This window comes from Sus scrofa, chromosome 15 (genome assembly GCF_054392235.1).
Source record: "Sus scrofa isolate SSC_HxYL_T2T_F1_AM1 chromosome 15, Sscrofa_HxYL_maternal_Yorkshire_Landrace_v2.0, whole genome shotgun sequence".
Classification (NCBI taxonomy): domain Eukaryota; kingdom Metazoa; phylum Chordata; class Mammalia; order Artiodactyla; family Suidae; genus Sus; species Sus scrofa.
Window position 1 is genome coordinate 117,358,938 of NC_139397.1, and position 26,688 is coordinate 117,385,625.

General features: G+C 39.4%; 1 protein-coding gene across 4 annotated transcripts in view; it reads right to left on the minus strand.

The window, feature by feature from the left end:
* SATB2 (SATB homeobox 2) overlaps nucleotides 1-26,688 on the minus strand; it is a 191,150-nt gene that overhangs the window by 17,932 nt on the left and 146,530 nt on the right. For all 4 annotated transcript variants that reach the window (XM_021076069.2, XM_021076068.2, XM_085000302.1 and 1 more), the window contains exon 10: nucleotides 19,001-19,198. In XM_021076069.2, coding sequence (XP_020931728.1) covers nucleotides 19,001-19,198 — 198 coding nt within the window. The remainder of the gene's footprint in view (nucleotides 1-19,000; nucleotides 19,199-26,688) is intronic.

Below are 26,688 nucleotides of genomic sequence, written 5' to 3' on the forward strand. Positions count from 1 at the left end.
ACACACACACACACACACACACACACACACACACACACTTTGCACAGGCTAACAATACCATACAGTGGCTCATGTGGTTCTTTAATTCTCCCTAAAATTATCTGGTTGAAAATTATTGACATTCAGAGACATACGTTTAGGGTGTCACTGTTCTCAGGGATAAAAACTGACATATTCATCAGTTTCCCCCTCCCCAACCTCCAGAAATATTTCTACCATTAAAAGAATTCAAAAGGCCCACAGCAGAGAGTTCCTACGACAAAAATAAATAAATAAATTAATTAAATAAATAAATAAATAAATAAAATAAAATAAAATAAAATAAAATTGCTGCTGGAAGCAAAACAGTAAAACAACAAATAACAATGAGAGAATCTATATAGCACAAAGGAAAGGAACCTTTAAAAAATTACAAAAACTAGATGTATTTGCTTAAAAATGGATCACATGATCACAATAAAAGCCAAGACAGTAAGAGCCCTCAACAAAGAGAAAAATGTGGAAGAATATTGCCTATCTACACAATGCTATGAAGAGCACTGGAGAACTTTTCCAAAACAAATATTAGATGCCAAAATAATTATCCTCAGAGTAGAAAGAATGACATTAACTCACGTGTGAAGAACCAACAAAGAAAGAGAAGCAACAAAATTAATTCTAAGTATGTACTTTTGCCTCCACTTTGATTCAACCACTATAGTTTCAACGCCGCACAATCCAGAGTAAGGCAAATGGTTTAAAGTTAGGGCCAGAAACTGCCTTTGCTGCTTCCTGGTGACCTTTGCAGCTTATTTAAATTTTATTAAATTTGTTTTTAGAAACATTCAACTAAAACTAAATAAAGCATGGGGGGGGGAATCCATGAAAAAAAGCTAGAGAGTAAATATAAGCCATCTCATTTATAGTCATGGAGACCAAAAAGCACTGGAATTAAAGAAAATTTTTGTTTTAAGGTGCAGTGCTTTTAAGGTACTATATAATTACCCTTACTGAGAGTATAGTTTTTAGCTTTGTCAGATTCTCTGTTGGAATTATAATTCCAGACTGAGGAAAGAATTCTATCAAAACTCTATTATCATATTAAAACACTTGATCATGTGTTCCCTCAAGATTCCCAACTTTCTATTTCTGAGAAGAGAACAGATTTAAAGAGATATTTCCAAAGTAGAGCTGGTAAAGAGAGTATTTGTGAAAAGCACTGCCAAAAAGACAATTCATTTGGTAGACACAGAAAAGGCAAATTTTACCACATATACTGAAGCAATGGATATTAAATAATCATCTCTGAAAAAACTCTACAAATCAATATGGTGCTTTTGGTCTAAACTAAAGACAGCACTGCCTAAAGGAAATCTCTAAGGTCAACCAGCAATTAACTGAAAGGTTTTGATTGAAAATGTTATTGACTGCTTTCATATCAGACAGCTTCCTGGTTATTACACTTCATGGGCTAAGTAGGTGCCAGGACATTAAACTGTCAATAATCTATTAATACCGGACTGTTCGGCACACTCTCCCTGAATCTGCAGGCAAAGGTATTCAGGCCAAGCATCTGCTTAGAACGAATGCAAATTCATCAACCCTGATATGGAAATCATATCTTTTATTACCTCCCGGTTGATGTGCCTAGAAGTGTTGACATGGTATTAAGAAAAATACGCTGATAAATGCTTATCCAGATGACTTAAACTAACTTTTTTTTTTTTTTTTTTTTTTAAAGAAAACGCTAAAGGGATGGGAGACATGTCCTGGCGTCTGACTTTCTTTCTAAGTCATATTTAACAGTCTTTAAATTGAATGTAATAAACACTTCACAAAGAGAAATGAGAAGTTATTTAAAGTGAGCCTCACTGGTCCCTGCCACTCAGCATCTGGAAAGCAGTTAAACACGTTGGGTGTGTGTGTGGCGGGGTGGGGTGGGGTGGGGGGGAATTTTAATGAATTTAATAGAGAAAAGCACTTTAATTAAATGCTGTCAAAGTGGATTGTATTAATGACTGTACACAGAGGAATTTAAAGCAAGCCAAGTTTATTTAGCAAATAGAAACTGGGCTTTCGAAGCCTGCAAGTATTTATGTTTCCGCAGTTGCCGTACATCTAGAAGATGATGATGGTGCCAAAGGAAACGGCTGAGTTATTAGATACGATTTTATTTATTGTGTATTATTAAAGTTTCAAAAGCCCCATGGGAATTAATTTCATTTTCAAAATGAAATACCATGTCTGATCAGAAAGGGTTAAGAAAAGTGAATACTGTCCCCCACTTTTTTCTGGGCCCTGGAATTTTGATGCAGCTGAGTGGCTGATGGGAATGACCTTTTCTAAGTTCACCCAGTCAGAATTCACATCATCGCATAGTAGTGGCAAAGAAATCGATGACAGTATTTCTTCTATGACTTCTTCTGTTTTTTTTTTTTCCCAGTGATTTGCCACTAAGCATAATTCATTCTATTTCACATAGCAATAAGCTGAAAAATGACCAAAGCTCCTAAAAATCTCCATGAAAATTTGGTTGCCATAACTTTTTAAATGAAAAACATGAGTAGCACACACTTGTATAAAGGAAAAGGTATCAAATGTTTGACTTGGGGCAAATAGGGAAAAAACGGGTCTTCCTCACTATCTTCTACTCCGAGGTTGACCACAGAACAAACCTATTATTAATGATAATATTTTAAAAATAAACAAAGAAAATATGAACCTTAATGCATGAAAGCTGTAAAAGATTGAAAAGCTGGTCTGGCTGGAAAATACTTTGTGTGTGTCAAAATGATTTTCTCTACTGTTTGTAAAAAATGTAATTATCCATGATATGCTATTATCCATGATCGGCTACAAGGGTGAGGGATTTCAAGTAAATCCACTAGAAGCTAAGGATTCGCCTTTGGTCTTCAGTTCCTGACACCACCATGTCTGTGAGATCACAAAACTCTGCCATGATTTACCACATCCTTTTTGCAGTTATATATACACTCTTTAGGTCTGTCTTTAGATTTTAATTCAAAACATGAGGAAGGGGGAGGAGGGGAACGTGAGGATGGGAGAATAAAACCAAAACACAAAATCCAGCACCTATTTCCTTTCAAGAACAGAGTAACGATCACAAATGGAGACTTTCAACCTTCTCAATAAATAACTTAATTTTGAACTCTCCCCTCCCCCCATCCAAGCTATTTATGTATATCATATGTTTGAACTGTGTCTTTGTAGTTCTGGAACTTATAAGCAACTCTGCTTTCCCCATCTGTGCCAAGACATTTTAGACCAGTCTTTGAAAGGCTGCAAATGCAGATGAATGTGACATAAACTAGGAACTGATTACATACACACTCTGTATGTGAGTAATGGCCACACAGAACACAGATGACATTACATGTTCGTAGAGTGTACTGTATGACTCTGCTGCACATATGCAAATACGGAGCAATGATCAAAATACATCATGCCATCTCTAGCATGTCTATTCTAGAAAAATAAATTGGTTGATTTCTTGCAAATAAAGTGACAAGAAAACTTCCTCTCCCCTGGTACATGAGTAGTTCTGAAATGAAGATATATCAAAGAATCGTCAACTGATAGAACATACTGATGCATTTGATCCAGATTATGTTTTACAAGCAAACGAATCCGTCAATTTGCTTCTCTCCTTTCATTACTAAGGGAATGACTGTATTAACTTACTGCACACACTATTGACTATTTTAGCTCTATCTCTTTGGGAGATTTTCATTTCACATGAAGCACAAATTCAAATAAGGATTTCTCTCCAAAGTATACTCCTAAATTACACCTACATGGAAATATTTGATATGCGTCGACCAGAACTCCCATTTTGCTCTTCTAGTACCACACTTTTGAGTACACTGTTGATAGGAATTGTCAAAAAACTGAAATGAGGAAAACTATATTTAAAAAATCATTTGCATGTGTATATTGCACTTAAACAGTAAATGCACACTTTAGCACATTCTGTTCATTTAGATCATAATAGAAATAGGAAGACCTTTCCGTATCCACATATATTTGTCTTTGAGCATTCACATCATAGCTTTTAGCTCTGGAGGTTTAGAGCATTTTTTAAAAAATAATTGACTTCTCATTTTTAAGTGCACTGTCTGGGTTCATTTTATCATATCTAAGAAAGTAACTCTGTTAAAATAACCTCCCCTGTTTTATATCCAAATCTGTTTGGTGCTTGGCACTATTGGCACTAGGAAATCACAGACTATGGACTTATTATGCTACATCGTTCTGATTTTGCAAAATGAATCTAACCAGATACTCAATTTAGCCTTGTGTACTGCATAAAGAAAGAAATACAAAGACAAATGCCATGAATATGAAGAAATACATTTAAACTAAAGGAAAGCATGAAGGGGAAAGAATAGAAACAACTACTGTTTAAATATATAACTATTTTCCATGGGTGTACCTAGAAATGATCATACTAAGTGAAGTCAGTCAGACAATGAGACACCAGCATCAAATGCTATCACTTACATGTGGAATCTGAAAAAAAGGACACAATGAACTTCTCTGCAGAACAGATACTGACTCACAGACTTTGAAAAACTTACGGTTTCCAAATGAGACAGGATGGGGGTGGGGGGATGCACCGGGGGGTTGGGATGGAAATGCTACAAAACTGGGTTGTGATGATTGTTGTGCAACTATAAATGTAATAAAATTCATTGAGGAACAAAAATAAATAAGTAAATATATAACTGTTTTTGATACCTGAGTGATCAAGTGAGCTGTAATACCAATCAGCCACTCAGTTCTGGAAATACCTAACCTTTCTTTCATACAATTGTTTTTGGCATGTCTTACTTATGAAAAATAAATACATGGATATCCATAGAGCTTAGAAAAAAGTTAAGTGGAGTTGAGCCAGTGTTTTGCTGGTAAATGTTTAACAACAGGCTCTCTAGAGAAGAAAGCCCCAGTTGAGTCATTTGCCAATTCTTGTAGTGTGAATAAACCCACCATGGCCAGTTCCATTCTACTAACATGTAACAACTGCCTTCCAAAATTCCTGAAAACATAACCATCAGTTCCTGCTAGCCTGTGTAAGCTTACCTCATGCACACCCTGATATGCTATAGAAAATGATACCCATCCCATCCGTCCCTCCTCCAAGCTTTCCAGACTTGGTCACTGGAATTCCTTTGCCCAGCCCAACTTACCTGTCATCTTCCTAGCCCCAAAGTGATTAGGATTAGGACGACCCTGGCATGATATACAATTCCTTAAGAGATTCCGTATCAAAAGGTGAAGGGTTATATGACTTGCAGTGAATTAGATCTAGGAACAACTTGTGAGGAAATTGAACTTGTGACCTTGGAACTGTCAAATCTATCTAGTTTGCTTGATCTCCCATTTCTAGGGTTAAACCGAGTAATAATAAAATAAATGAATTTCAGAACTTTGGCAGTTTTCCTTTAATTGAAAGTGTGCTTGTCTATCATTATAAGGGGAAGTTCCAGGCTTCAACTTAATAAAAATCAGCAGTAGTTTTCAGCCACATTAGATTTCCACACTAAACAGAAACAGCTGAGAAGCCACAGTAGGTAGGTTTGGCTACGATAGCTTAAAACTCAGTGGCTGGCTTTCTCTCGTAATTGTCATAACTATCAATCATAAGAAAATCCACTGGATTTCTCTGAACCCATATAAGGTGTTCATAATTTGTTATTCTGTTACTAATTTGTTTTGCGAAAACATATTGCATTTAAACCTCCCAGGGCAATATGTTTTTGTTTTGTTTTTTGGTTTTTTTCCATTTTCCTTAAAATGCTCAGGAATAGGTGAATCAGCTCACAGAATGAGTGCTTCACATGGAGCCTCTGATATCACCTAATCCACATTTTAACAGTTTACAAACAGGAGAAGGAAATTCTAAGGGATATAACCCCTTGTCCAAGGTCACATGCCTAGCCCTGTGATTAGAGTCTACATCACTTACAGGGCCCTTTTCTTTACCCTATCATCTTTTCCCCCTTTGGGTCAAAGAGTCTTGCAAATAGAAAGTAGTTTCTTTCTTTACAAGATGCTCAAGTTTCTGAAACAATGACTAGAAAGACGTAGGGGTTAACAGATACAGAAGAATTTTTTAGCATCTGAGAATTTTTCAGCTTTTTAACTACACTCAGATTTAAGCAAATCCCAGTCATTACTTAAAATGTGCTTTAAAAAATGATAATCGGAAGGTCCTGTCTTCAAAAGAAGCACTTATGTTTGTTTCTACCTTTATGTAAGACATCACAATTTTCTGAAGTTAAAATCAAATGGTTATATTTATCATCAGGTGGTTGTGGTTCAATCATGGAGCCAAGTTTTACACATTTGTTGTGAACTGAACTTTAAATAATTTTTTACCACCAATAACAAAATTTGCAAATGTTTTACATTTTAATCTTTATTTTATTTTTGGTGAATTAGAATTGATTCTATTCCATCTACAATGATACTATTCATACATACTTCTCCTATTCACTTGCTTATTTAGGAGGGAAAGAGGTAGAATTTCAGTTCGTAATGCCAGGAATTGAGTCACGTACATGAAAACCACCCATTAGTATTTTCAGTATGTGGGACCCATTGAAGACTATCCTAAGATTTTAGTGATCCTGCATCTCTGCTCAACTTACCAACAGCTAGCCTACTGTGCAAAAGGCTGTATTCATTTCAAGCTACTCAAGACCAGAGAAAATTTCATTTCCTTTGTTTGAGTCCATCAGAGGCCAGCACAGAGCTGCTGATGTGGTTAGATGCTTATTTAATACTGGACCAAAGAGACTAAAACATCATCACTGTATGGGTCTTCACAACTTTGTAGATTATAAAGTATTGCAGAAATCCTAGAGATCATCCAGAAATGGAGTAGTCTATCTGCTTTTCTGAGGCTAAAACCATTAAAAAAAAAAAAATGTAGTAACTTAGTTTTGTCATATCCAATGGCCTTGTATTATACCCTACAGGGATTTTATTCAGAGAGGAGAAGAAAAGTTCTTGCCTACTTTTAAATAACTTATAATGACTTTTAAAAGAGTTTGGAAATGTAGAAAGATCAGATAAAACCAGACAGCTCTGAATTTCTCAATCTCAAAACAATTGAACAACACATACACAGAGGCAAGGCACATTCAGGTCTTGCTAATTGTAAAAACTGTACGCTAGTCCCATCCCTATTCAACCGTAGACCCTTACATAAAATTGTTCACTTTATCCTTAATATTAATACTAATAATGCTCAGATACTACTATCATTTCTCAGGTGCCTTTCACAGAGTCACATTCTTATGTGAGCCTCAAATAACCCTATAGATTTGGGATTATCATTATTTTCAAAAAAATTTAAGTGGCACCTGCAAGACCAGAGAGTGCTAATTCCAGTGGTGGCCCTGGAATTCACACCCAAGTCTTCTGAAGGCCCAGTACCTTCTCTTCTTTATTCATGCTCTTCTCATGTTTCCCGCAGAGCTATCCTCTGGACTACTTGGATAATCTCTTTGACAATGCATATCAGTTACATTAAAAAAGGAAAGAAGGCAACTGCAAGTCTGTTCTTCCAGTCCCTGAGTTGTGGCTGCCTTCTTTCCTTTTTAAATGTAACTGATATGTATTATCAAAGAGCTTATCCAAGTAGACCAAACAATAGCTCTGTGGGAAGCACGAGAAAAAGAATGTGTTCATGTGTGTGTGTGTGTGTATGACTGGGTCACTTTACTGTACAGTAGAAATTGACAGAACACTGTAAATCAACTATAATGGAAAAAAAATTATAAAATAAAATAAAATAAAAACATTTTTCTCTTCTAGGTCTCAGAAAGGCAACTAGGACTTAGCTTCCCAAGCTACCCTAATAGTCTTTTTCAGCTGTAATCATCTCCCAGATTTATGAACTTGACTGAGCAATGAGGCCTGAATCAAAGTATATAAAATCAGCAGCCCTGCTCTGACTAAACTGTTGAATGGCAGGAAGGTCACTCACATGGGGAAGCCCTTCTCTCCAGATGTCACTTTTGTTGCTTCTGCAAAGATGACAAATATCTTTCACATCAACAATCATCTATGAATAAGAAACATTCCAATAGAAATTTTAGGGAGTTGCCATTGTGGCACAGCAGAAACGAATCGACTAGTACCCATGAGGATTTAGGTTCGATCCCTGGCCTCACTCTATAGGTTAAAGATCCGGTGCTGCTGTGGTGTAGGTCACAGACAAGGCTTAGATCCCACGTTGCTGTGGCTGTGGTGTAGGCCAGCAGCAATAGCTCCTATTTGACCCCTAGCCTGGAAACTTCCATATGCCGCAGGTGCGGCCCTAAAAAGTAAAAAAAGAAAAAGAAATTTTAAAGCAATGGTGACAAGCAGAATCCCACAGTCCTAGAATAACACATGTTTTTTTCTGCCACAACTGCTTATTACTAAGAGGGACTGGTTCACATACCTGACCTTCCAAAGGTCCCAGCTTTATCAACACATGTCCAATGAGCCCAGTGGCCAGTTCAAGTATGAACAATGAATTAGCCCAGTGCCCTGTAAGAAGGTGCCACTTGGAGATATCACCCCAAGAGTGATCAAGGGTGGAGAGAAAGAACATGACCAGGACAGAAAAAAAGAAGTGTCTGTCTGTGTGGTCGGGATGAAATTAGAGGTGAAGTGGACGTACTTATTATCCATCTATTTTCCATCAAAACCATCTTCAAAAACGCCATGCAGGGTTTCTAATCTACACATGCAGTTCTTTGTAGAACTCTGTTAATCACTTTGGACTTTAGAGAAGAGACTGAGAAGAGCTGTCAGCTTTGGTACCTTCCAACAGCCAGGTACTATCATCTCTGAGAGGCTCAATGTGTTTTAAAGACATTCCCTGGTACATTCTGAAAACAGCTAAAAAAATGGAAGAGAAGAGATGGTTCTCAAGATCAGGATCAGAGAAAGGAATACAACCTATGGATTCCATTAAATTATGGCCTGAATTCTAGATTTTTTTTTTTTTTGCTTTTTAGAGCCACACCCAAGGCATATAGAGGTTCCCAGGCTAGGGGTTGAATCGGAGCTGCAGCTGCTGGCCTCTGCCTCAGCAATGCAGGATCCAAGCTGAGTCTGTGATCTATACCACAGCTCACAGCAATGCCAGATCCTTAACACAGTGAGTGAGGCTGGGGATCGAACCCACCACCTCATGGTTCCTAGTTGGCACTCCTGAATTCTAGATTAAGGCACGGAAACCACATGGAAATGAAGTTTGATTTAAAAAGCAATCTATGTGAGTAAAGGGGAAAGCTGCTCAATACACATGTGAAATTGTTTTCTTTACCATTTTATAATGGTGCGTGGTGGCACACCGAAGGAGCCCAACCAGTATTTGTTAAATAAGTGAAAATATTAGAATAAGAAGGGCAACCTCTCAATCACATCTGTGATGTGGGGCCTAAAAAAGTTTTTTCAACCAACCTCAATCATCGTTACCCAAAGCAGACCTTGCTAGATATCTTTAAAAGTATAAAGGAAGATATTCTCCTTCTCAAAGATGAAATATGAAAAGGTTCTTCATTAGAGTAATGACACATCAATATCCACAAGCACCTTCAGTTTACCTGTCTTTTTTGTGGGTGGGGGAGAAGGCAGGATGTATTTCAATGCACTGACTTGGTCTTTTTTGCCTCTCCTCTTTCTCTATTTGCTCCACATTGCTCAGATTTAAACAGTTTGCTCCTTCACAAAATGTATCAGCCATTACCCTAAGTTCTTTTTTTTTTTTTTCAAAGGGTTTCAGATTACTAAAAATAAAGAAAAGAGGATGGAAGGAAGGCTGGAGGGAAATACATAGGGAAGGATAAAAAAGCCACATTGAGTTGGCCAACAGAACAAGAACCACAACAGCCCCTAACAAGTCCATAGCAATATATATATATATATACTTTTATTTATTTATTTATTTATTTATTTATTTATTTATTTATTTATTTATTTATGTATTTATCTTTTTGCCTTTTCTAGGGCCGCTCCCGCGGCATATGGAGGTTCCCAGGCTGGGGGGTCCAATTGGAGCTGTAGCCGCCGGCCTACACCACAGCCACAGCAATGCCAGATCTGAGCCGTGTCTGTGACCTACACCACAGCTCACGGCAACGCCAGATCCTTAACCCACTGAGCAAGGCCAGGGATCAAACCTACAGCCTCATGGTTCCTAGTCGGATTCGTTAACCATGGAGCCACAATGGGAACGCCTATATATACTTTTAAAAGACAACCACGCTTTATGTTCAAAAGTGGTATGTTTAGTCTCATTTTCCTACCAGAACATCAAGAAAGGCCAAGGTGCTAAAGGTTTTACAATATACCTACTTTCATTTAATTTCACCAGAAGGAAAAGAATATGACCATATAAATGAGGAATACCCTGCTGTCCCCAAACCTTTAAACACACACATAAAGAAACATAATTTAAATGAGTGATGCTAGTGGTTTCTGAGCACTGAGCAGTGCAGAAATCTGTATCGGTAAGGAGGACTTGAAACGATGGAAGTGACAGCTAATCCTCTTCTTACCTTTACCCACAGAGTGGCACTGGGCAAAGTGCCTTCTAGTCAGTTTTAGGATCTGAAAAAACAAGGGGTATATCAGTAAAGATTAGGATCTACAGCACAGTGGCTGATACCATGGATGTACCTGACACAGGTTAGAAAAACTGCAATGAAATAAAAAGAAATAACACTTTGGATACACACATATTTAAAATTATTCTTAGGCATTGGTTTCCTACTGTTTACATGTACACAGCACTGGACATTTAAAAAGTCACATAAATCTCCCTTGATAGGAGAATTTTATATTAGCCTTGTTAATCATACCTGCTACCATATACCTTGATAAATGCAGGGCTACTCAACGGCCCCAACTTTCCAGCCCAAGGACAGGCCATTCACGGGATCTTGTAGGTGGTCTGCACCCAACTAGCTTTCTACTTCCCATTCTCCTTGAGATTATTTTAACCTTGTGCCAAGAAGCTGAAGAGGAAATTTTCTCTATAATGCAGTGCTTTCCAAGCTAAGCATTCGTATTACTGGTTAGAATAAATGTCAGCAATGTTTGCCTTCATGGGGATAAGGTGGACTAGTTAATCTCTCTTATAAGAATTTAAAGTCGTAAATAAAGAGTGGGTAACGGAAGCTAGATTTGATAAAGGCATAAGAAAAGTCATGAGGTAGACAGAACAGAGGTCTTGGGCAGGCCAAGGCTTTGAGAAGGTAGAGTTATAATTCAGAGGAACCATGAGTAGCAAGTAGCAGTCATATGGCAGACAAAATAGACAGTAAAGGGTAAACTGATGATGGCAGAAAGAAAAGCTTGATAACAGGATGAAGCTGACATGGGGAGGAGGTATGTTATATCCAGGCTAGAAAAGTAAAAGGATGAATCCATGAACTGCAGCTGCTGAATTCCAAGTACCAGGTTTAGAGAAACCTACCCATATTCACAGTCCTACACCTCTATTTTCATGAAGTCTATCACTCTTAATTTATTTTATGATATCTCCAGTAATAATGCTGGAATTTCTATCTTGTAAAAGAAAACAAAAGACTACGAAAATTTAAGTTTAAAAAGGAGGCAAGCAACTTGCCTAAATCTCTAGAGAAAACAAAGCTATAATTAATGTCCAATCTACCTGCTACCCACTCTAAGGCCATTCTTTGACTTTCTTTTTTTTTCTGTTTATAGTCCCACTTGTAGCATATGGAAGTTCCCAGGCTAGGGGTCGAATCAGAGCTGCAGCTGCTGGCCTATGCCACAGCCACCGCAACGCGGGATCTGGCTGCATCTGCGACCTATGCCGCAGCTCAAAGCAATGCCAGATCCTTAACCCACTGAGGGAGGCCAGGGATCAAACCCACATCCTCATGGATACTGTGTTAGGTTCTTAACCCAAGGAGCCACAATGGGAACGCCACGAGTTTCTGACATTGTCATCGAGGGAAACCTGTTCACTACACTTTGGAAGAAGCTGAAGAGGAAAATGTCCATATTTTAGCATAAAAAGAGTTAGTTGTAAATGACCTCCAAATATTTCTATTTTCCTGGTGACAAATTAAAAAGTTTAGATGTGCTGAAAAGCTAACTGGTAACAAAGAAATGAAGAATGCTTTTCAAGTTGAATAAATGTACGCAGGATAAATAATATTAATATGAAAAAGACTACTGTGGCTCCTTGACCAATGGTCAGGGACTTCCAGAGTTTTCCCAAGTGAGGACCTACTTATACCCAACTGCTGTAATATTTCATTTCAAATGGCAAGTGTCCATCTGCACAACTCCTCACAAAGGGTTTCAAAACTCTAAAGCCACATTCAGACAGCAGGCTTTGAATGGGAGCTTGGAATGAATCCAAGGTGGGAGAAATTCTAGTAACCTGGTTAAAGAATTTGCAAACATCCTTAATTGATTAATTAATTAGCTTATTTAGTTTCTTAAACCATGTCCTCTTGAAAGCAAATTCACAAATCAAAACATACCTACAGCTGAAGCAGAAAGGCATGATCAAATTCTCAGTGCTTAATCATAGATTTCAAATACCCTTAAACATGAGCAATGAGAGTCACATTCCAAAGCGATCTCAAAAAAGGCCAGAGCAACCTGGTGAAAAGTAAACATTTCAGTCGTATCACTTCTTTAACATCACACCAGTGAGTTACAGATTTCACTGCACTGACTCTCCTGCAAAATAGAAGCTAACAAAGCCAGATCCATTCAGTAGAATGATTAAAAGTTAAATAACGTACATAAACAGGTTTGCCTAGCAAAAGACCGCTAACAGCAAGTATTCAGGGAAGACTGGCTGCTGCACGGTTAGCAGTTCTTTCCATCACAGAGAAAAAGACAGCCCCTCAAGGCACATAAATATGGATTTAAGGTCCCACTTTGAGCAGGTTAACTTAACTTCTCTAAGCTTCCATTTCTCACAGAGGAAAGCAGATAAAAATCACCATCCTCTTTTTCGGTTTTTCACAAGGTTTGAAGACGACATGAAAATCTCACATTTTGAAAGCCTAGCTCCTTAGAAGGCCAGCAGCTTCCAGGAAAGAAGTAGAACCATCACAGCATCACTCTTATTACTGGATTTGGTATAGGAAAGGCTCAGAATCAGTCTCGGAGATACTTATGACTGTTTCCTCTTTTACTGTCAGGCAAAACAGAAAGACCTATGTCTACCCAGGTCTCTCTGCCCCAGCACTGCAGACATGGAGAACAGACAAGTCCTTGGGACGGGGGCGGGGGCAGGGGGTGTTGTGTGCATTATGGGACATTTGACAGCATCCTTGGCCTCCACCCAGTAGATACCAGTAGCATCCCCAAGTTACAATAACCAAAAATGTCTCCAAATACTGCCAGATATCTTATGGCGGCAAAGTAACCCCTGGTTGAGAACCACTGGTTGACATCAGCACAGGGATTAGGTAGCTGAGAACCCCCAGTGGGCAGCAATTCAGATGAGCTGAGCTGAGGTACAGTGTGGTGTCAGCTGTCATCCACCAGGTCTCACATTCTTACTCAGTGTACGGCATGGAATTTTAAAACAAGTACTTGTCAGAAAACCACACAGCAGCAAGCTCAGAATTCCTGAACTTACAAAATAACCCATGGAAACACTGTGGTGGAAATATAATAAAGCAATAAAGCACAAACTACACAGACATGAACAATTTGGCAAATGCTCCCTAATCAACCCCACTCAGTGACCTAGTCATAGCATGAGCAATGTCCTTTCTTCTCTACTGCATTAAGAGAGAAGTGTGGTCAGGAGAAAGACTGGATGCCAAAAACGCCTGTGTTTTCATTCAGCCGGCGAGTCTGGCTTCAGGCAAAGCGCTTCGTCTCTGCTCCAGTTTTTCCAATTGTAAAATGGAGTTGGTAATAATGAATACCCTGACCTAACTAGTTTTTGATTCTAAGTTGAGGATATCCATTCACTACAGGGCCTCGGGTTGTAATAAGCACTAGGGGGAAAATCACTACAGCCACAAGAAATAATTTTGTCTCCAACCTTTTGGTGTGAAAAAAATGGAATTTATTTCATCTTTTTCATGGAATGTTTTAGTTGGCCATACCAGCTCATCTCACCCATGTTGGCCTTCTTTGTGCTATCTATACGTGTATTAGTATTTTGCAACTTTTTTTCACTATTATTCTCTAAAGGAGTTTTATGGTGGTGGTGGCGGTGGTGGTGTTTTTTTGTTTGTTTGTTTTTGCTTTTTAGGGCCACGTCCATGGCATATGGAAATTCCCAGGCTAGGGGTTGAATTGGAGCTATAGCTGCCAGCCTCTACACCACAGCCACAGCAACATGGGATAGGAGCCTTGTCTGAGACCTACAGCACAGCTCACACCAACGCTGGATCCCTAACCCAATGAGCGAGGCCAGGGATTGAACCCACATCCTCATGGATACTAGTCAGATTCGTTTCTGCTGAGCCATAACGGGAACTCCCTAAAGGAGTCTTTTTAGGCATTTCTTGTTACTCATTTCTCCCCATGTCATGAAATTCAACTAAAGATATACAGAATATCTCTATGTACTACGTCCATTTGGAGGACCATAAACAATTTAAACTGGAGATTTTTACATTCCCCAGTATACAGAATATCTCTATGTACTATGTCCATTTGGAGAGCAATAAACAATTTAAACTGGAGATTTTTACATTTCCCAAGAATCAATTTTTATTCCTGGGGACAATATTGCCCCTGCTGAGGATCCACAGTGTAGATAGATAGTGTAGGTGAATCTAGTTTATAAAGAGTGTTTCGAGCCTGGAAAGTCTCCTTCTAGATAGCAAGGACTGAAACGGAGTTTTCCGAAGAGACTTAGAATACCAGAAGGAAAACTAGAAAAATGGGATAACTCAATATGACATCAAATCTCCATCATCTGGAGAGATCAGAATTCCTAAGGAAAATAACACCTCATTCTTCCAGGACCCCCAAGCCTCTGGGCTGACAATACCCCTCAGTGGCCCCAAGCCCCACTATAACCTAGCTTCGCCCCGAAGGGAAATTCCACCAAATATGCATTTCTCAGTAAGCAGGCAAAGGACTTCATTAGGTGTTAGAATTGTAAAAATGAATGGCACACAATGGTTACCACAGAAGATGTCAGACCATGGGCAAAGGCATGCATGGCTTTGGTGTGGGAGCTTCAGATGCAGGAGACACAGGGGCAGCCTGGCCTCACTGGGAGAAAGTGATGGGACAGGAGGGGCCTAAATGAAGGAAGTGGATGGGATGGGACATGTGCATGTGGAAAGAGCATGTGGGCGACAGGGCTCTTGCAGCAGGATGGCAAGTGTGTGCCCTGAACAGAGACTATAAGTTCCAGCCTATGGCTCAGTGAGTCAGATCTTCTAATTTTCTGGATTGTTAGGTGAAATCTGGAGTTTAAGTAAGATCTCCTTATTTCTAAATGTAGGCTTAAATTTTTAAAATCTTTCACGGACTTAAAAAAGAAACATCTGCATGCAATATAAGATTACCAATTAGTAAACTATTTGCAAACAAAGGGCAAGAAAAATTCCCTCCCTCTGAGAGGGAGAGGCTTTGACTCTAAAGGGGCTTCCTGACATCACAGAAAGCACTGAACAGGGAGGGGGTGATTCTAAGCTCCTTCTTTTATCCAGCACATCTGTTAAGCCCTAATTCGACAGCGTGATCTGGTGGGTATATGCCCAAAGGTCATTGCTTCATATCTTTATAATTTAAGAAAAACTGGGTAACAGTGTACCCTAACCACTTAAATTTAAATGACACTCTTCCATAACCACTAGCGGGGTGCGCTTCTGTGTACATTGTAATATGCTGCATATATCAGATACTTAGTCATCACTTACTTCGCCTATTCTCAACAATTTAATAATGGTGCATTTTTCTGACTACTTAGACAAAAGGTAATGTCACCACAATACTGCCAACATATGAATTTTTAAATCCCTAAATCATGTAAGCAATTTTATCTTCCTAAAATTTTAGTTGATAACAAGGGCACAAGCACCCAACTCTTGAAGCCAATGGCTTAGCTTTTGGACAATTAGGGACATTTTTTTAGTAGTCTGGGATCTTTCTTAATATAGTTCTCCTCAAGTCACAGAGGCTGTGCCAACTCTATTCTCCAGTCTCAGGAGTTCTGTTGGCTGGTTCAAGTTCTCTTCATTTTTCATATCCTGACTGGAATAATTAATCCAAAGATTTGTATTTTGCTGAGAAACATAAATGCATCATTCAAAGCAGTATCACTTAGAGACAGGCACAATGTAAAATAAATAAATAAATAAATAAAGTACTGAGGAGTTTCACGGTTATGGGATCAAGGTCAATGGCTAAGACAAAGTCAATGTAGAGAAAATTACCTTATTTGTAAACTCTTTAGCTAAGAGCTGAGTGATAGGAATAACCTTTTATAAAATAAGTGGATTCTCTTGGTGATATCAGAAGTTAATGGTAATAGCCACAAAGTGCTTAAACCTGAAAAGGAAAATTACAGACTGACTCTTTCTTAGCCATTAAATATTGTGAGCACACTCTAGATCTGACATACTAACATAAAAGATAATAAAACTCATAAATCAACTGGCTGTCTGCCTCTAAGATTTGCTTTACTCAGACTGGTCAGTTAAAAAACAAAACACGGGGACCTCATTGAGATGAGAATTTCTGGACAAAGAGTGGAGACAGGAATATACAGGAGCCATCATCCACATGAAGGGAGGTGCTCGTTTTCATGGAGAATAGGTATTAGTCTTATCTCAGTTTGCTAAATTTTCAACTTTGTCATCCTGCTATGATAAAAAAAGAAATGCTATTAATATCTATAATAAATCAATTTTTCACTCCTGTTCTGTTTCTACTTTGCCTAGATTGACTAAGATGGGCCCTGAATGAAAAGTCCACACAAACTCAGCAATTCCCTGAAGCCAGTCAGCCCTACACTGGTTCAACATAGAAGTTTGGACCAATTCACAACAAAATTAGAAAAACAAGGGTGATGGTGAGTTTCTCACGTGGCTAAATTTATATGTTTGTAAGATCTTTTCTAGGAAGCTATTCTTTTCATTAATTTGTTATTAAAAAGTATTTTATTGCATGGAATATATGACTAATAAATGAGAGCCGCCCTTGAATTTTTTGAGTAAATTTATTTTCTAAAAGGTTGGTGAACCTATAATGGGCCTCTCTTTAATTTTAATTTCTTCTAAATTTCAAAATCTAAAAACTACTGCTCCACGTGACTCAGCATGTTGGTCTAGTAAGTGTCCCTAGGGAGGTGCCCTGATGTTTGGATGAAGCCCCAGCCAGGAAAAGACAAGGGGGAGGCAAGAAGAGGCTGGTCCTAAAGGGGAAGACTTGGGCTCAGGTCTAAGGAATGCATCAGCCAAGCACTAGCCTAGAGCCAGGAGAGTGGGTTCTCCTACTTATTAACCAAGTACCCCTTGCCGGCACCGGACTCTGGGTTCACCGAAGATATATGAGAGACTCCTGTAGGTGCTAATAGTTTTATGAATTCATGAGTCTAATGATCTGGGTGATTCATCCAGATGAAAGTGACTGATGAAAGCATGAGAGCATTGAGTGAGATGTCAACGTTTGAATGAAAAGTGATATAATGGACCCACTGACTTCTGGCTTCTTGAACTCCAGGCATGTGAGGGTGGAGCGAGAGGAAAGGAGACAGGAAATCTCAAGCAGGGAATTTCATCTTGACCTTCACCACCTCTCCCACGAGGTCTGATCAAGAAGCCACACTTTGGGACTCTCCTTTGTGGCTCAGTGCTTAACGAACCCAACTAGGATCCATGAGGATGCGGATTCGATCCCTGGCCTCACTCAGTGGGTTAAGGACCCGGCATTGCTGTGAGCTGTGATGTGGGTCACAGAAGCAGCTCAGATCCCTAGGTGCTGTGGCTGTGGTGTAGACCAGGAGCTGTAGCTTCGATTTAACCCCTAGCCTGGGGACTTCCATATGCCATGGGGGGGGGGGGGGCTAAAAAGCAAAATAAATAAATAAATAAGAAGCCACGCCTCACCCTTCCTTCATTCTCATCTTCCATTCATCACACACATATGCACACATGCATGCACTGCTGCCTCAACCATTCTCTTCTTACTACACAAAAGGAGAAGCAGGGCCTTAGAGGATCTTATTTGGTGGCCCTCGGCCGGAGGACAAATCTGATAACCTACCAAAACCATTTATGGCACAACTTGAAGGGGTGGAGCCATAGAAACCCTCCTTAATAATTCTTCCTGAAAGTAGCTGACTTTAGACTATGAGTCAGTAATTAAAGTCAATTATTCTCAGAATGAAGTGTATTATTTCTTTCAATGACAGCAAAATCTAAGCAAACAAAACATGCAACCCAAATGAAGGTGGACTTCTAAAAGAGAAGGAATCAAAGATGGCCGGAACTCATCTTCAAATTCTAAGAACCAATCACAATTGCTCTCAAAGGTTCACCTGAGTGCAGTGGCACTTCCTAGCTCATGTGGATATTTCTTTTCCTCAGCCTAATGAAACATTCCTTGAGGAATTCTGAATCAATTCATTGGATACTTCACAGTTTTTTTCTTTAGAAAATGAACTGATGGAAAAGGTGAACTGTTTTCTAATTGGGAGATTTAATTCATGAGTGTTCTGGCTTCACAATTACACAAGAAAAAATGTTCTCAGGAAAGCAGCTTCTCAGTCGTGAGTGTGTATGTGAGTGTGTGTGTGTGTGTGAGAGAGAGAGAAACAGAGTGCATGTGTGTGCACCTGTGTACACACACACACACACACACACACACACACACACACACACACTATGCCGACTGTGAAAACGGAGCCCTCTGTCCTTGGGGACATGGCATGAGACACCTTCCTAGGGGAGGTGATGTGCCCTTTTGACCCTGGACAGTTGCTGGCACCAACAGCCCTGCTCAGGTTTGGGGAGAAGGGGTGGCTCACCTGCACTGGCTCAGGGGGAAGCTGGACCACGTGTTGCATGCGCTCGCTGTGATGATGTCTTGATTCCTCCTCATAAATCACATCCCTCTCGTGCTGGGGAAGGTTCAGGAAGCGTCGGATGGTACAGAGGTTCTCCCACAGGGTGCGGTTTTCCGGGCTGGGGTTCTCCTTCCAGCGGAGCAATTCACATAGCCAGCCCTAGAAACAGAGAAGGTCACTTGCGTTAATCTCTAAATGCAGAGCAGCAGAGGGGTGCTTGAGTGCAGTCAGGTTTCATGCCACGTTATCATATTTCTATGTCAAAACTGTTCCCACCAACCTAGGGGAGATAACTGAAACAGCCTGACAACTCTGAAAACCAACCAAAAGACCTCACCTACAGTTATACCAATACCTGAGAATCTTCAGTCTTGGTAATTATCATTTTTCCTACTGAATATTTTCTCAATAAATTTATGGTTCCTTTATAAAAGCTACTCAAGGACGATTGTAGCCATCCAACTCTCAGAAAGAGTCATTCATGTTGGCCAACTACGATTTTCAAAAATTACCCAATTAGTTCTCCATTCCAAAAAAAAAAAAAAAAAAGTGAAGATGAACAAATATGTATTATAAAATGGCAAGTTTAAAAGAAGAAAAAATACCTAAGTATAAATAGCACTGATTTCTCTAGGGAGGAAATAGTCTCACAATTATCAATAACTCCTCTGTAACAACCTTAGCTAGGATGAAAAAAACTGTATATCTGCTCAACCTCTGAAGGCCTCAGGATCCAGGCCCTCTTAGCCATCACCTTCCCGCCACAGCCACACCTGCAGGAAGGTAGGCAGTTGGACGGGTCACACCTGCAAATGTCTGCCTTCCAACTCTGGCATCCGGATGTTCTCTCGCTCGCAACTGCACGAGAAAGAAAATGTAATGCAAATAATGATGGATTATATGAAAATAATACAGAGGATGCTGTCAACATCGCTCACTGACTCATGTCAAAATATTTTACCCAGTAGCTTTCTAACCCATCATTTCTAAGCTATGTTGCTAATTTTAAAAACCAGTACTGTCCCACAACACGCCTCCTGCAAAAGAGTAAGAATTTTTCTAAAAAGGTGCGTAAGCAATCACAAATGACTTTGTGAAAAATAAATCCCAAATCTCAACAAATTCTGTATCATAACTTGTAAGCCAATGAAAGTTCCTGACATGCATTATAAAAACCCCTTATAATATCACAAGCCGTTGTTTGTCTAACTCTCCACTGTGTCTTCTGCCTTTACCCAAAAAAAGGCAAGATTTGATTATCTCCGCTGCATCAGCCAAGACAGCAACACCAGCTGTTCTCATTGTGCAGCCTCTTCCTCACGGCCTCCATGTTAATAACCTGATCATTCCATTTTCTCCTTCAACTGCCGGCTGCAGCACCGCGAAGAGACAAAAACCCAGGCCCATCTGCAGCAGCTGTAGGCACTGAACTGTGAAGCCACTGGGGATTTATAAACTAATCTGTAACACAACACTGCCTTGTTTTTACAAGTGAGAGGCCACATTTGTGCAGACCTGATCTTTTCTTGCAATAAACTGGGAGCTGGGGAGAGTTAGAGGGTTAGGAAGAATGAAAACAAGATATCTAATCATTTGCTTGGAAATGTTTTTTCCAAGTATTCTCATAGGTTTTTTTTTTTTTAACTCGATTGAGAGACAGGTTGATTTTCAAGGTGCAACATATAGGAAAATTGAAGACGATTAAATTTTGTATCCCAATCAGAAAATGAATTATATTTTTAAAAAAACCTCCTAGTCCCAGAGTGTTTTCTCGAGGGTTTCTTTGCACAAAGCAAAGAATTCTTGAAATGGAAAATAAACCATCTGTGGAAAAAATAAGCTCTGATTTCTCTGTCTTTTCACAGATCTGAATAAGTCTCCAACTGAACTCTTTCAAATGTTTCAAACAGGTATGTTTAACATCTCCCAGGGGAGGCTACAGCATGGAGACCAATCATTTAACAGAAAATAAAAACAAAAACCTACATCTGTTAAAAGATGAAGTTCTGAGATACCCAGACCTTAAGGAGGACAGCACCTGCTGTTCTGCATGACGAGTGAACTGCATTGTGGGAAGCCACAGCTTGAAAGGAGACAGGTGACAGCTGAGTGGTATCTCCACTTATGATCCTCGGAATGTCTCGCACAACATTCATTGCTGCGTTTGATTTATATGCGCTGTTATAATCTGCGCTCATTACAATCACTTAGAACAAACTACAGGCCTCGTTATGGACGGTGTGCTGTCTGCCATCAGTCTTTAAGAAGTGTAGTGCTCAATTTGCCCACTGACATGCGAGGTCCTGACCTTGAAGCTATTAGGGAGAGGATTAGACACAAGTGTGATCATGTGTGCAGACATAAGCAAACCAAATTAATTTCTGGCACAGGGAGGTAGCCAACAAGACCCTGCTCTTAAGGCACCGGAGAACTTCCTCAAAATCCCTGACGGAGCTGAGTGAACAGCACGTTTAAGGGAACCCAGTCTTGAAGATGAAGCACATTCATGGTATTTAGAGGGTTATTAATCTAGCTTCCCCACAAAATGTTTGCTTGGCTGATCAGATTAAGGGATGGAGCCTTCAACGGCGCACCCCCTCCACAGCAGGCCCCAAGAAATCTGTGATACTTCACAGCCTTGGACATATTGCACCATGTGTACCCAGCTGCTTCAATAATTAGCTTATGAATGTATCAGCTGGTTCTGTGATTTTTATAAATAATAACTAACCTACAGAGCAGAAACATTGTCAAGAGCCTTACAGTAGCACAAAACTGCAAGGTGCTCCAAACGCTAACTTGCTCCTCCACTAACCGCCAATATTCCCTACTAGTGGTGCTCCTGTGATGCCATCTATAAATATTTATTTTGCATCCGAAACGGCAATGTATTTTTGTCAGTTTTCTTCACGGCAGCCATGATTCGCTTTCCCCTCACTCTGACTCACTTGCTCACTCCTAGTATCTGCATGCTTATCTTCCGGAAATCTATTCTTCCACCTCACTTCCCATCTTGCCCTCCATCTTTTTATTCACATGATCCTTCCACCAGCCCCTGTGGGATGCTTATCTCTGTTTTCTCAATAGGGTCTCTTATTAGCTTGTTTGGTGGCTAATGAATGTGCCAGAAAGTGCCATGCTGTTGCATGAACACACACGTTGGTAACTGTGAGTTAACCCATCACAGAAGAGATAAAGAGTCCCCACGTTGGGATTTTTTTCATTTATATAATTTTTGCATGCCATCCAAGAAAGTTTTGCAGTATCAGGCAAAAAAAAAAAAAAAAAAAAAAAGTGTAAATGTCAAATAAAACAGTGACAGATGACAGTATTCTCTATTGAATAGCACTGTTTCTGCCGTGCATGTTCAATGGGAACTCATGAATTATTAATAAACAAATCTCCTTTTTCTGTTAAAAATTTCAAGTAGGTTTTTTGTTGTTGTTCCCTATGTGTTATGTGGAGCATTCCAGGAGAATTATTTTCATTTCAAAGATGCTGATACAGAAGTTCATCTGATCTCCAGCCTTGGCCAGCCAGGAACTGTGGAGTATATACCTATCTATGATTTCTCTTTTAGTCTGGTTGTAAGCATTGACCAAAGTGTGGCTGAATGTTCATATCAGCAGGTTAGTTTTAGAATGGGAAAACTGAGGCTAAGTGAATTACGTGTGCCTGAGCACAGTTAGGAAACACAGAATATTCACTGGGGCCCTGAGACCCAACTGCTAAGTTCCTGCTCTGACATTATATTATTGGGTGAGCTTTGGATGAATGGTTACCCTCTTGGATCTTCTGGAAGCCTAACGATAAAAGAAGGGGTTTACAAAAGATGGTCTTTAAGTTCACATTCCATGATTTGTTTGTTACTTTGTTATTTGTCTGAAACAACAGATAATGATTAGTCATCAGGGTCAAAGTACAAAGGAAAAACCACCTTGGACAAGTGATCAAGGTCAATATCACCAGTGATGACATATTTACAACCATGACCTCTGTGACATCATTCACTGCAAAGGACACAACACTAGCATCAGAGGCAGTCTTGCTAAAAATGCATAACCTCAGTCCAAGCATGACAAACCCTAATTGAGAGATTTTCAGCAAAATAATCAATCAGTATCCTTTAAAAGTGGCAAAGTCATTTAAAAATTAAAACAAAACAAAATAAAACAAAACACTGAGGAATGGGTATAGACTGCAGAAAACTAAGGATAAATATCTAAATGCAATGTAATTCCTGTTTGGGATCCTGGCACCAGAAAAAGGGACATTAGTGGAAAGACTATTAACATTTAGTATAATATTAATAAATAAATATTAGTGAAGTTAGAATAAAGTTTTTAGTTTAGCTAAAAGTATTAAAACAATGCTAATTTCCTGGTTTTGATCATTGCACCAGAGTGATGTGGGTGTTAACATTAGAGGAAGCAAGTTAAGAAATATACGGAAACAGGAGTTCCCATCGTGGCACAGTGGTTAATGAATCCGACTAGGAACCATGAGGTTGCGGGTTCGGTCCCTGCCCTTGCTCAGTGGGTTGACGACCCAGGGTTGCCGTGAGCTGTGGTGTAGGTTGCAGACACGGCTCAGATCTGGCATTGCTGTGGCTCTGGCATAGGCCGGTGGCTACAGCTCCGATTAGACCCCTAGCCTGGGAACCTCCACATGCCTCGGGAGAGGCCCAAGAAATGGCAAAAAGACAAAAAAAAAAAAAAAAAGAAAGAAATATACGGAAACTATACCATTTTGCAACATCTCTGTGAGTCTAAGTCATGTTCAAAATAAAAAGTTTAAAAAAATACAGAGAATACCCAGAACTTATAAAGGAAAATGTACACAGAACCTAAGTATAATGATGCCAAGGAATTTATGATTAAAATGCTTTTAACTTCAAAATCTGAACCCAGAAAAGGACTGTTAAGTTCAAAGTCTGCATCCTTGCAATCAATGGTTAAATTTCCCAAGCATTCAGGGCATAAGCAAATACCACCTATTAACATCTCATTTTAGCCTCTTAAACAAATATATTTCCCTCAGCAGAAAAAACAACCCTGACCACCCTTTCCCAACTATGCAGGTGAGTGACACTCATACTAAACAAGATATAGTTTGTTTACAATCCATATCTTCCTTAAAAGTTGTATGTCAATCTAAATTTACAAAGCAAATAATGCAAATGTATTAGGAATCCTTACTACCTGAAGAAACATACCATTATTTCTTTTTGAAAGATGAATGATAAACCCGTAGTTTATCTTTTAGTACAGTAATAGTTTTATTGAGGACTTACTAAATGGGACAACTCTAGTTCACAATTCAAGAGCCTTAGAAGAGGCAACAATAAGAACCACCATTCTGTCCTATTCTTTCTTCATGGTCTCATGTCCCATCAATTCCTCTTTGGCGCTTGTTCTCTAACCACTGTGAATTATTCACAATTCCTGAAGAGGCTTGGTATATTTCTATCTTCAAGCGTGTTACTCTCTTGGTTAGAAAAATCTCATACTCAATCAACCCTCCTCATCCCCACAAAAGTTACGCTTCAAGGCTCAGCCAACATGGTCTCACCTGATCTCTTAGAAGAATTGGTTGCTCATGTCTACATGATTCCAGAGCATTACTCTTTCACAATTTGACGATGATTATTGCTACCAGTGAGCATGCCTGCATCCCTACTAGAATAGTCAGCTTCTTAATGGGGGTGGAGGGAAAGGGTCGATTTCTTACTCACTTTAGCATTTTCAGAGCAAGGTGTAGTTCCTTACACATAATAGATGTTCAACAGATTAAACTGAAATTATTAGAGGGCATTTCAGAAATTAGCTCAGAGGAATATTTTACAGCCTCAATTCAAAGAGTTATTGTTGGAGAGGAGCACTAGTTTTTAGAAGTAGCCCCATCAATGTTCTAACAGTCTCTTCCCCCCCCCATACCTCTAATGTATGAATATGACAAAGAAAATGGGGTGATTAAATTTAATTATATAAATGCAAACAATGGCAGAGGTCTCTCTGAACATATTTAGTTTATAACCTTGTACTGAACACCCATCTGCTGTGTGCCATGCAAAGTACTGGCATATTACAGGGAGTTCCCGTCATGACTCAGTGGTTAACGAATCTGACTAGGAACCATGAGGTTGTGGGTTCAAGCCCTGGCCTTGCTCAATGGGTTAAGGATCTGGCGTTGCTGTGAGCTGTGGTGTAGGCTGCAGACTCGGCTCAGATCCCAAGTTGCTGTGGCTGTGGTGTAGGCCAGTGGCCGTAGCTCCGATTAGACCACTAGCCTGGGAACCTCCATATGCCATGGGGAGTGGCCCTAGAAAAGGCAAAAAGACAAAAAAAAAAAAAAAAAAAGTGCTGGCACATTACATATATCATTTAATTTTCATTATTATTTTTTACTTGAAAGTTTAGGTAAGATCACCAATAAGGAAATAATTGTAACTGTGAAGCTCAGGGAAAATGTCATCATAGAAAACAGGACTTATAAGGTGGACCTTGAAAGATAAAGGTGGATTTCACCAGGTGGGGAGAGGAAGTGGCTGGAATCCCATTCCAAGCAGAGATAACATAATAAGAATTGCAGGGACTTATAAAATTATCACACTCAAGGAACCAGAAGCAACTTTGTGGGGCTAAAGCACAATCTAGAAATGGAGGTGGGGGTCAGATTACAAGGAATACCATGCAAAGAAATGTCATCTTAGTTCCATGGGCCACTGGAGTCACTGAAAGCTTTTTAACATATGATAAAGAATTATTTTCTTTCCTTTCCCTTCCTTTTTTCCCTCCTTTTTTTTTTTTTTTTTTTTTTTCAAAAAGAAGTCCTTGGAGAAAAGTCATCACTTTGCCTGGCCAAGATACCTTTTTTCATAGTAAAATCATGTGGCTGGGTACTAATCAGGGCCCATGATAGCCTGTGGCAAAATACGTACTTCATAAGCTTCATCCTGTAGGAGTTTTCATTCTTTAAAAAAATGATGTATAAGCACCAACCTTAATCAATCATTAAAAAAAATCTGTTCTCATTAATTTAAACCATTTTCCTGTGTGTGTGTGTGTGTGTGTGTGTGTGTGTGCTGTTGTGGTTGTTCAAATGAGAAATTTTTTTTTTTTTGGTCTTTTTGTCTTTTTAGGGCCGCACCCATGGCATATGGAGGTTCCCAGGCTAGGGGTTGAATTGGAGCTGTAGCTGCTGGCCTACGCCACAGCCACAGCAACATGGGATCCTCGACCCACTGAGAGAGGCCAGGGATCGAACCTGTGTCTTCATGGATGCTAGTCGGGCTTGCTAACTGCTGAGCCACGATGGGAACTCCAAAATGAGAATTTTTGAAGCTCTCCCAGACTAAGAATTAATGAGGAGGGGCAATATCTATTTCACTTACTAAAAATTTGAAAGGTTTAAAAATTTCAAGTAGGTAACAAGTGAGTGACATATTCTCCAAACTACATACCGAAAGCTGAGAATATTCAAATGACCAGAGAAGTCTTTCAGAAAACAATAATATGGCCCAGGGTTTGAGTTTGGAGTCCATTAGATAGGGCTATGAATCCCAGCTCCAAGCCCTGTGTTTAAGTGATGGGGATGGGGGAGGGGAGGGGAAGCACAGAGTTCCTGTCCGTGGTACTGAAACATCCTTG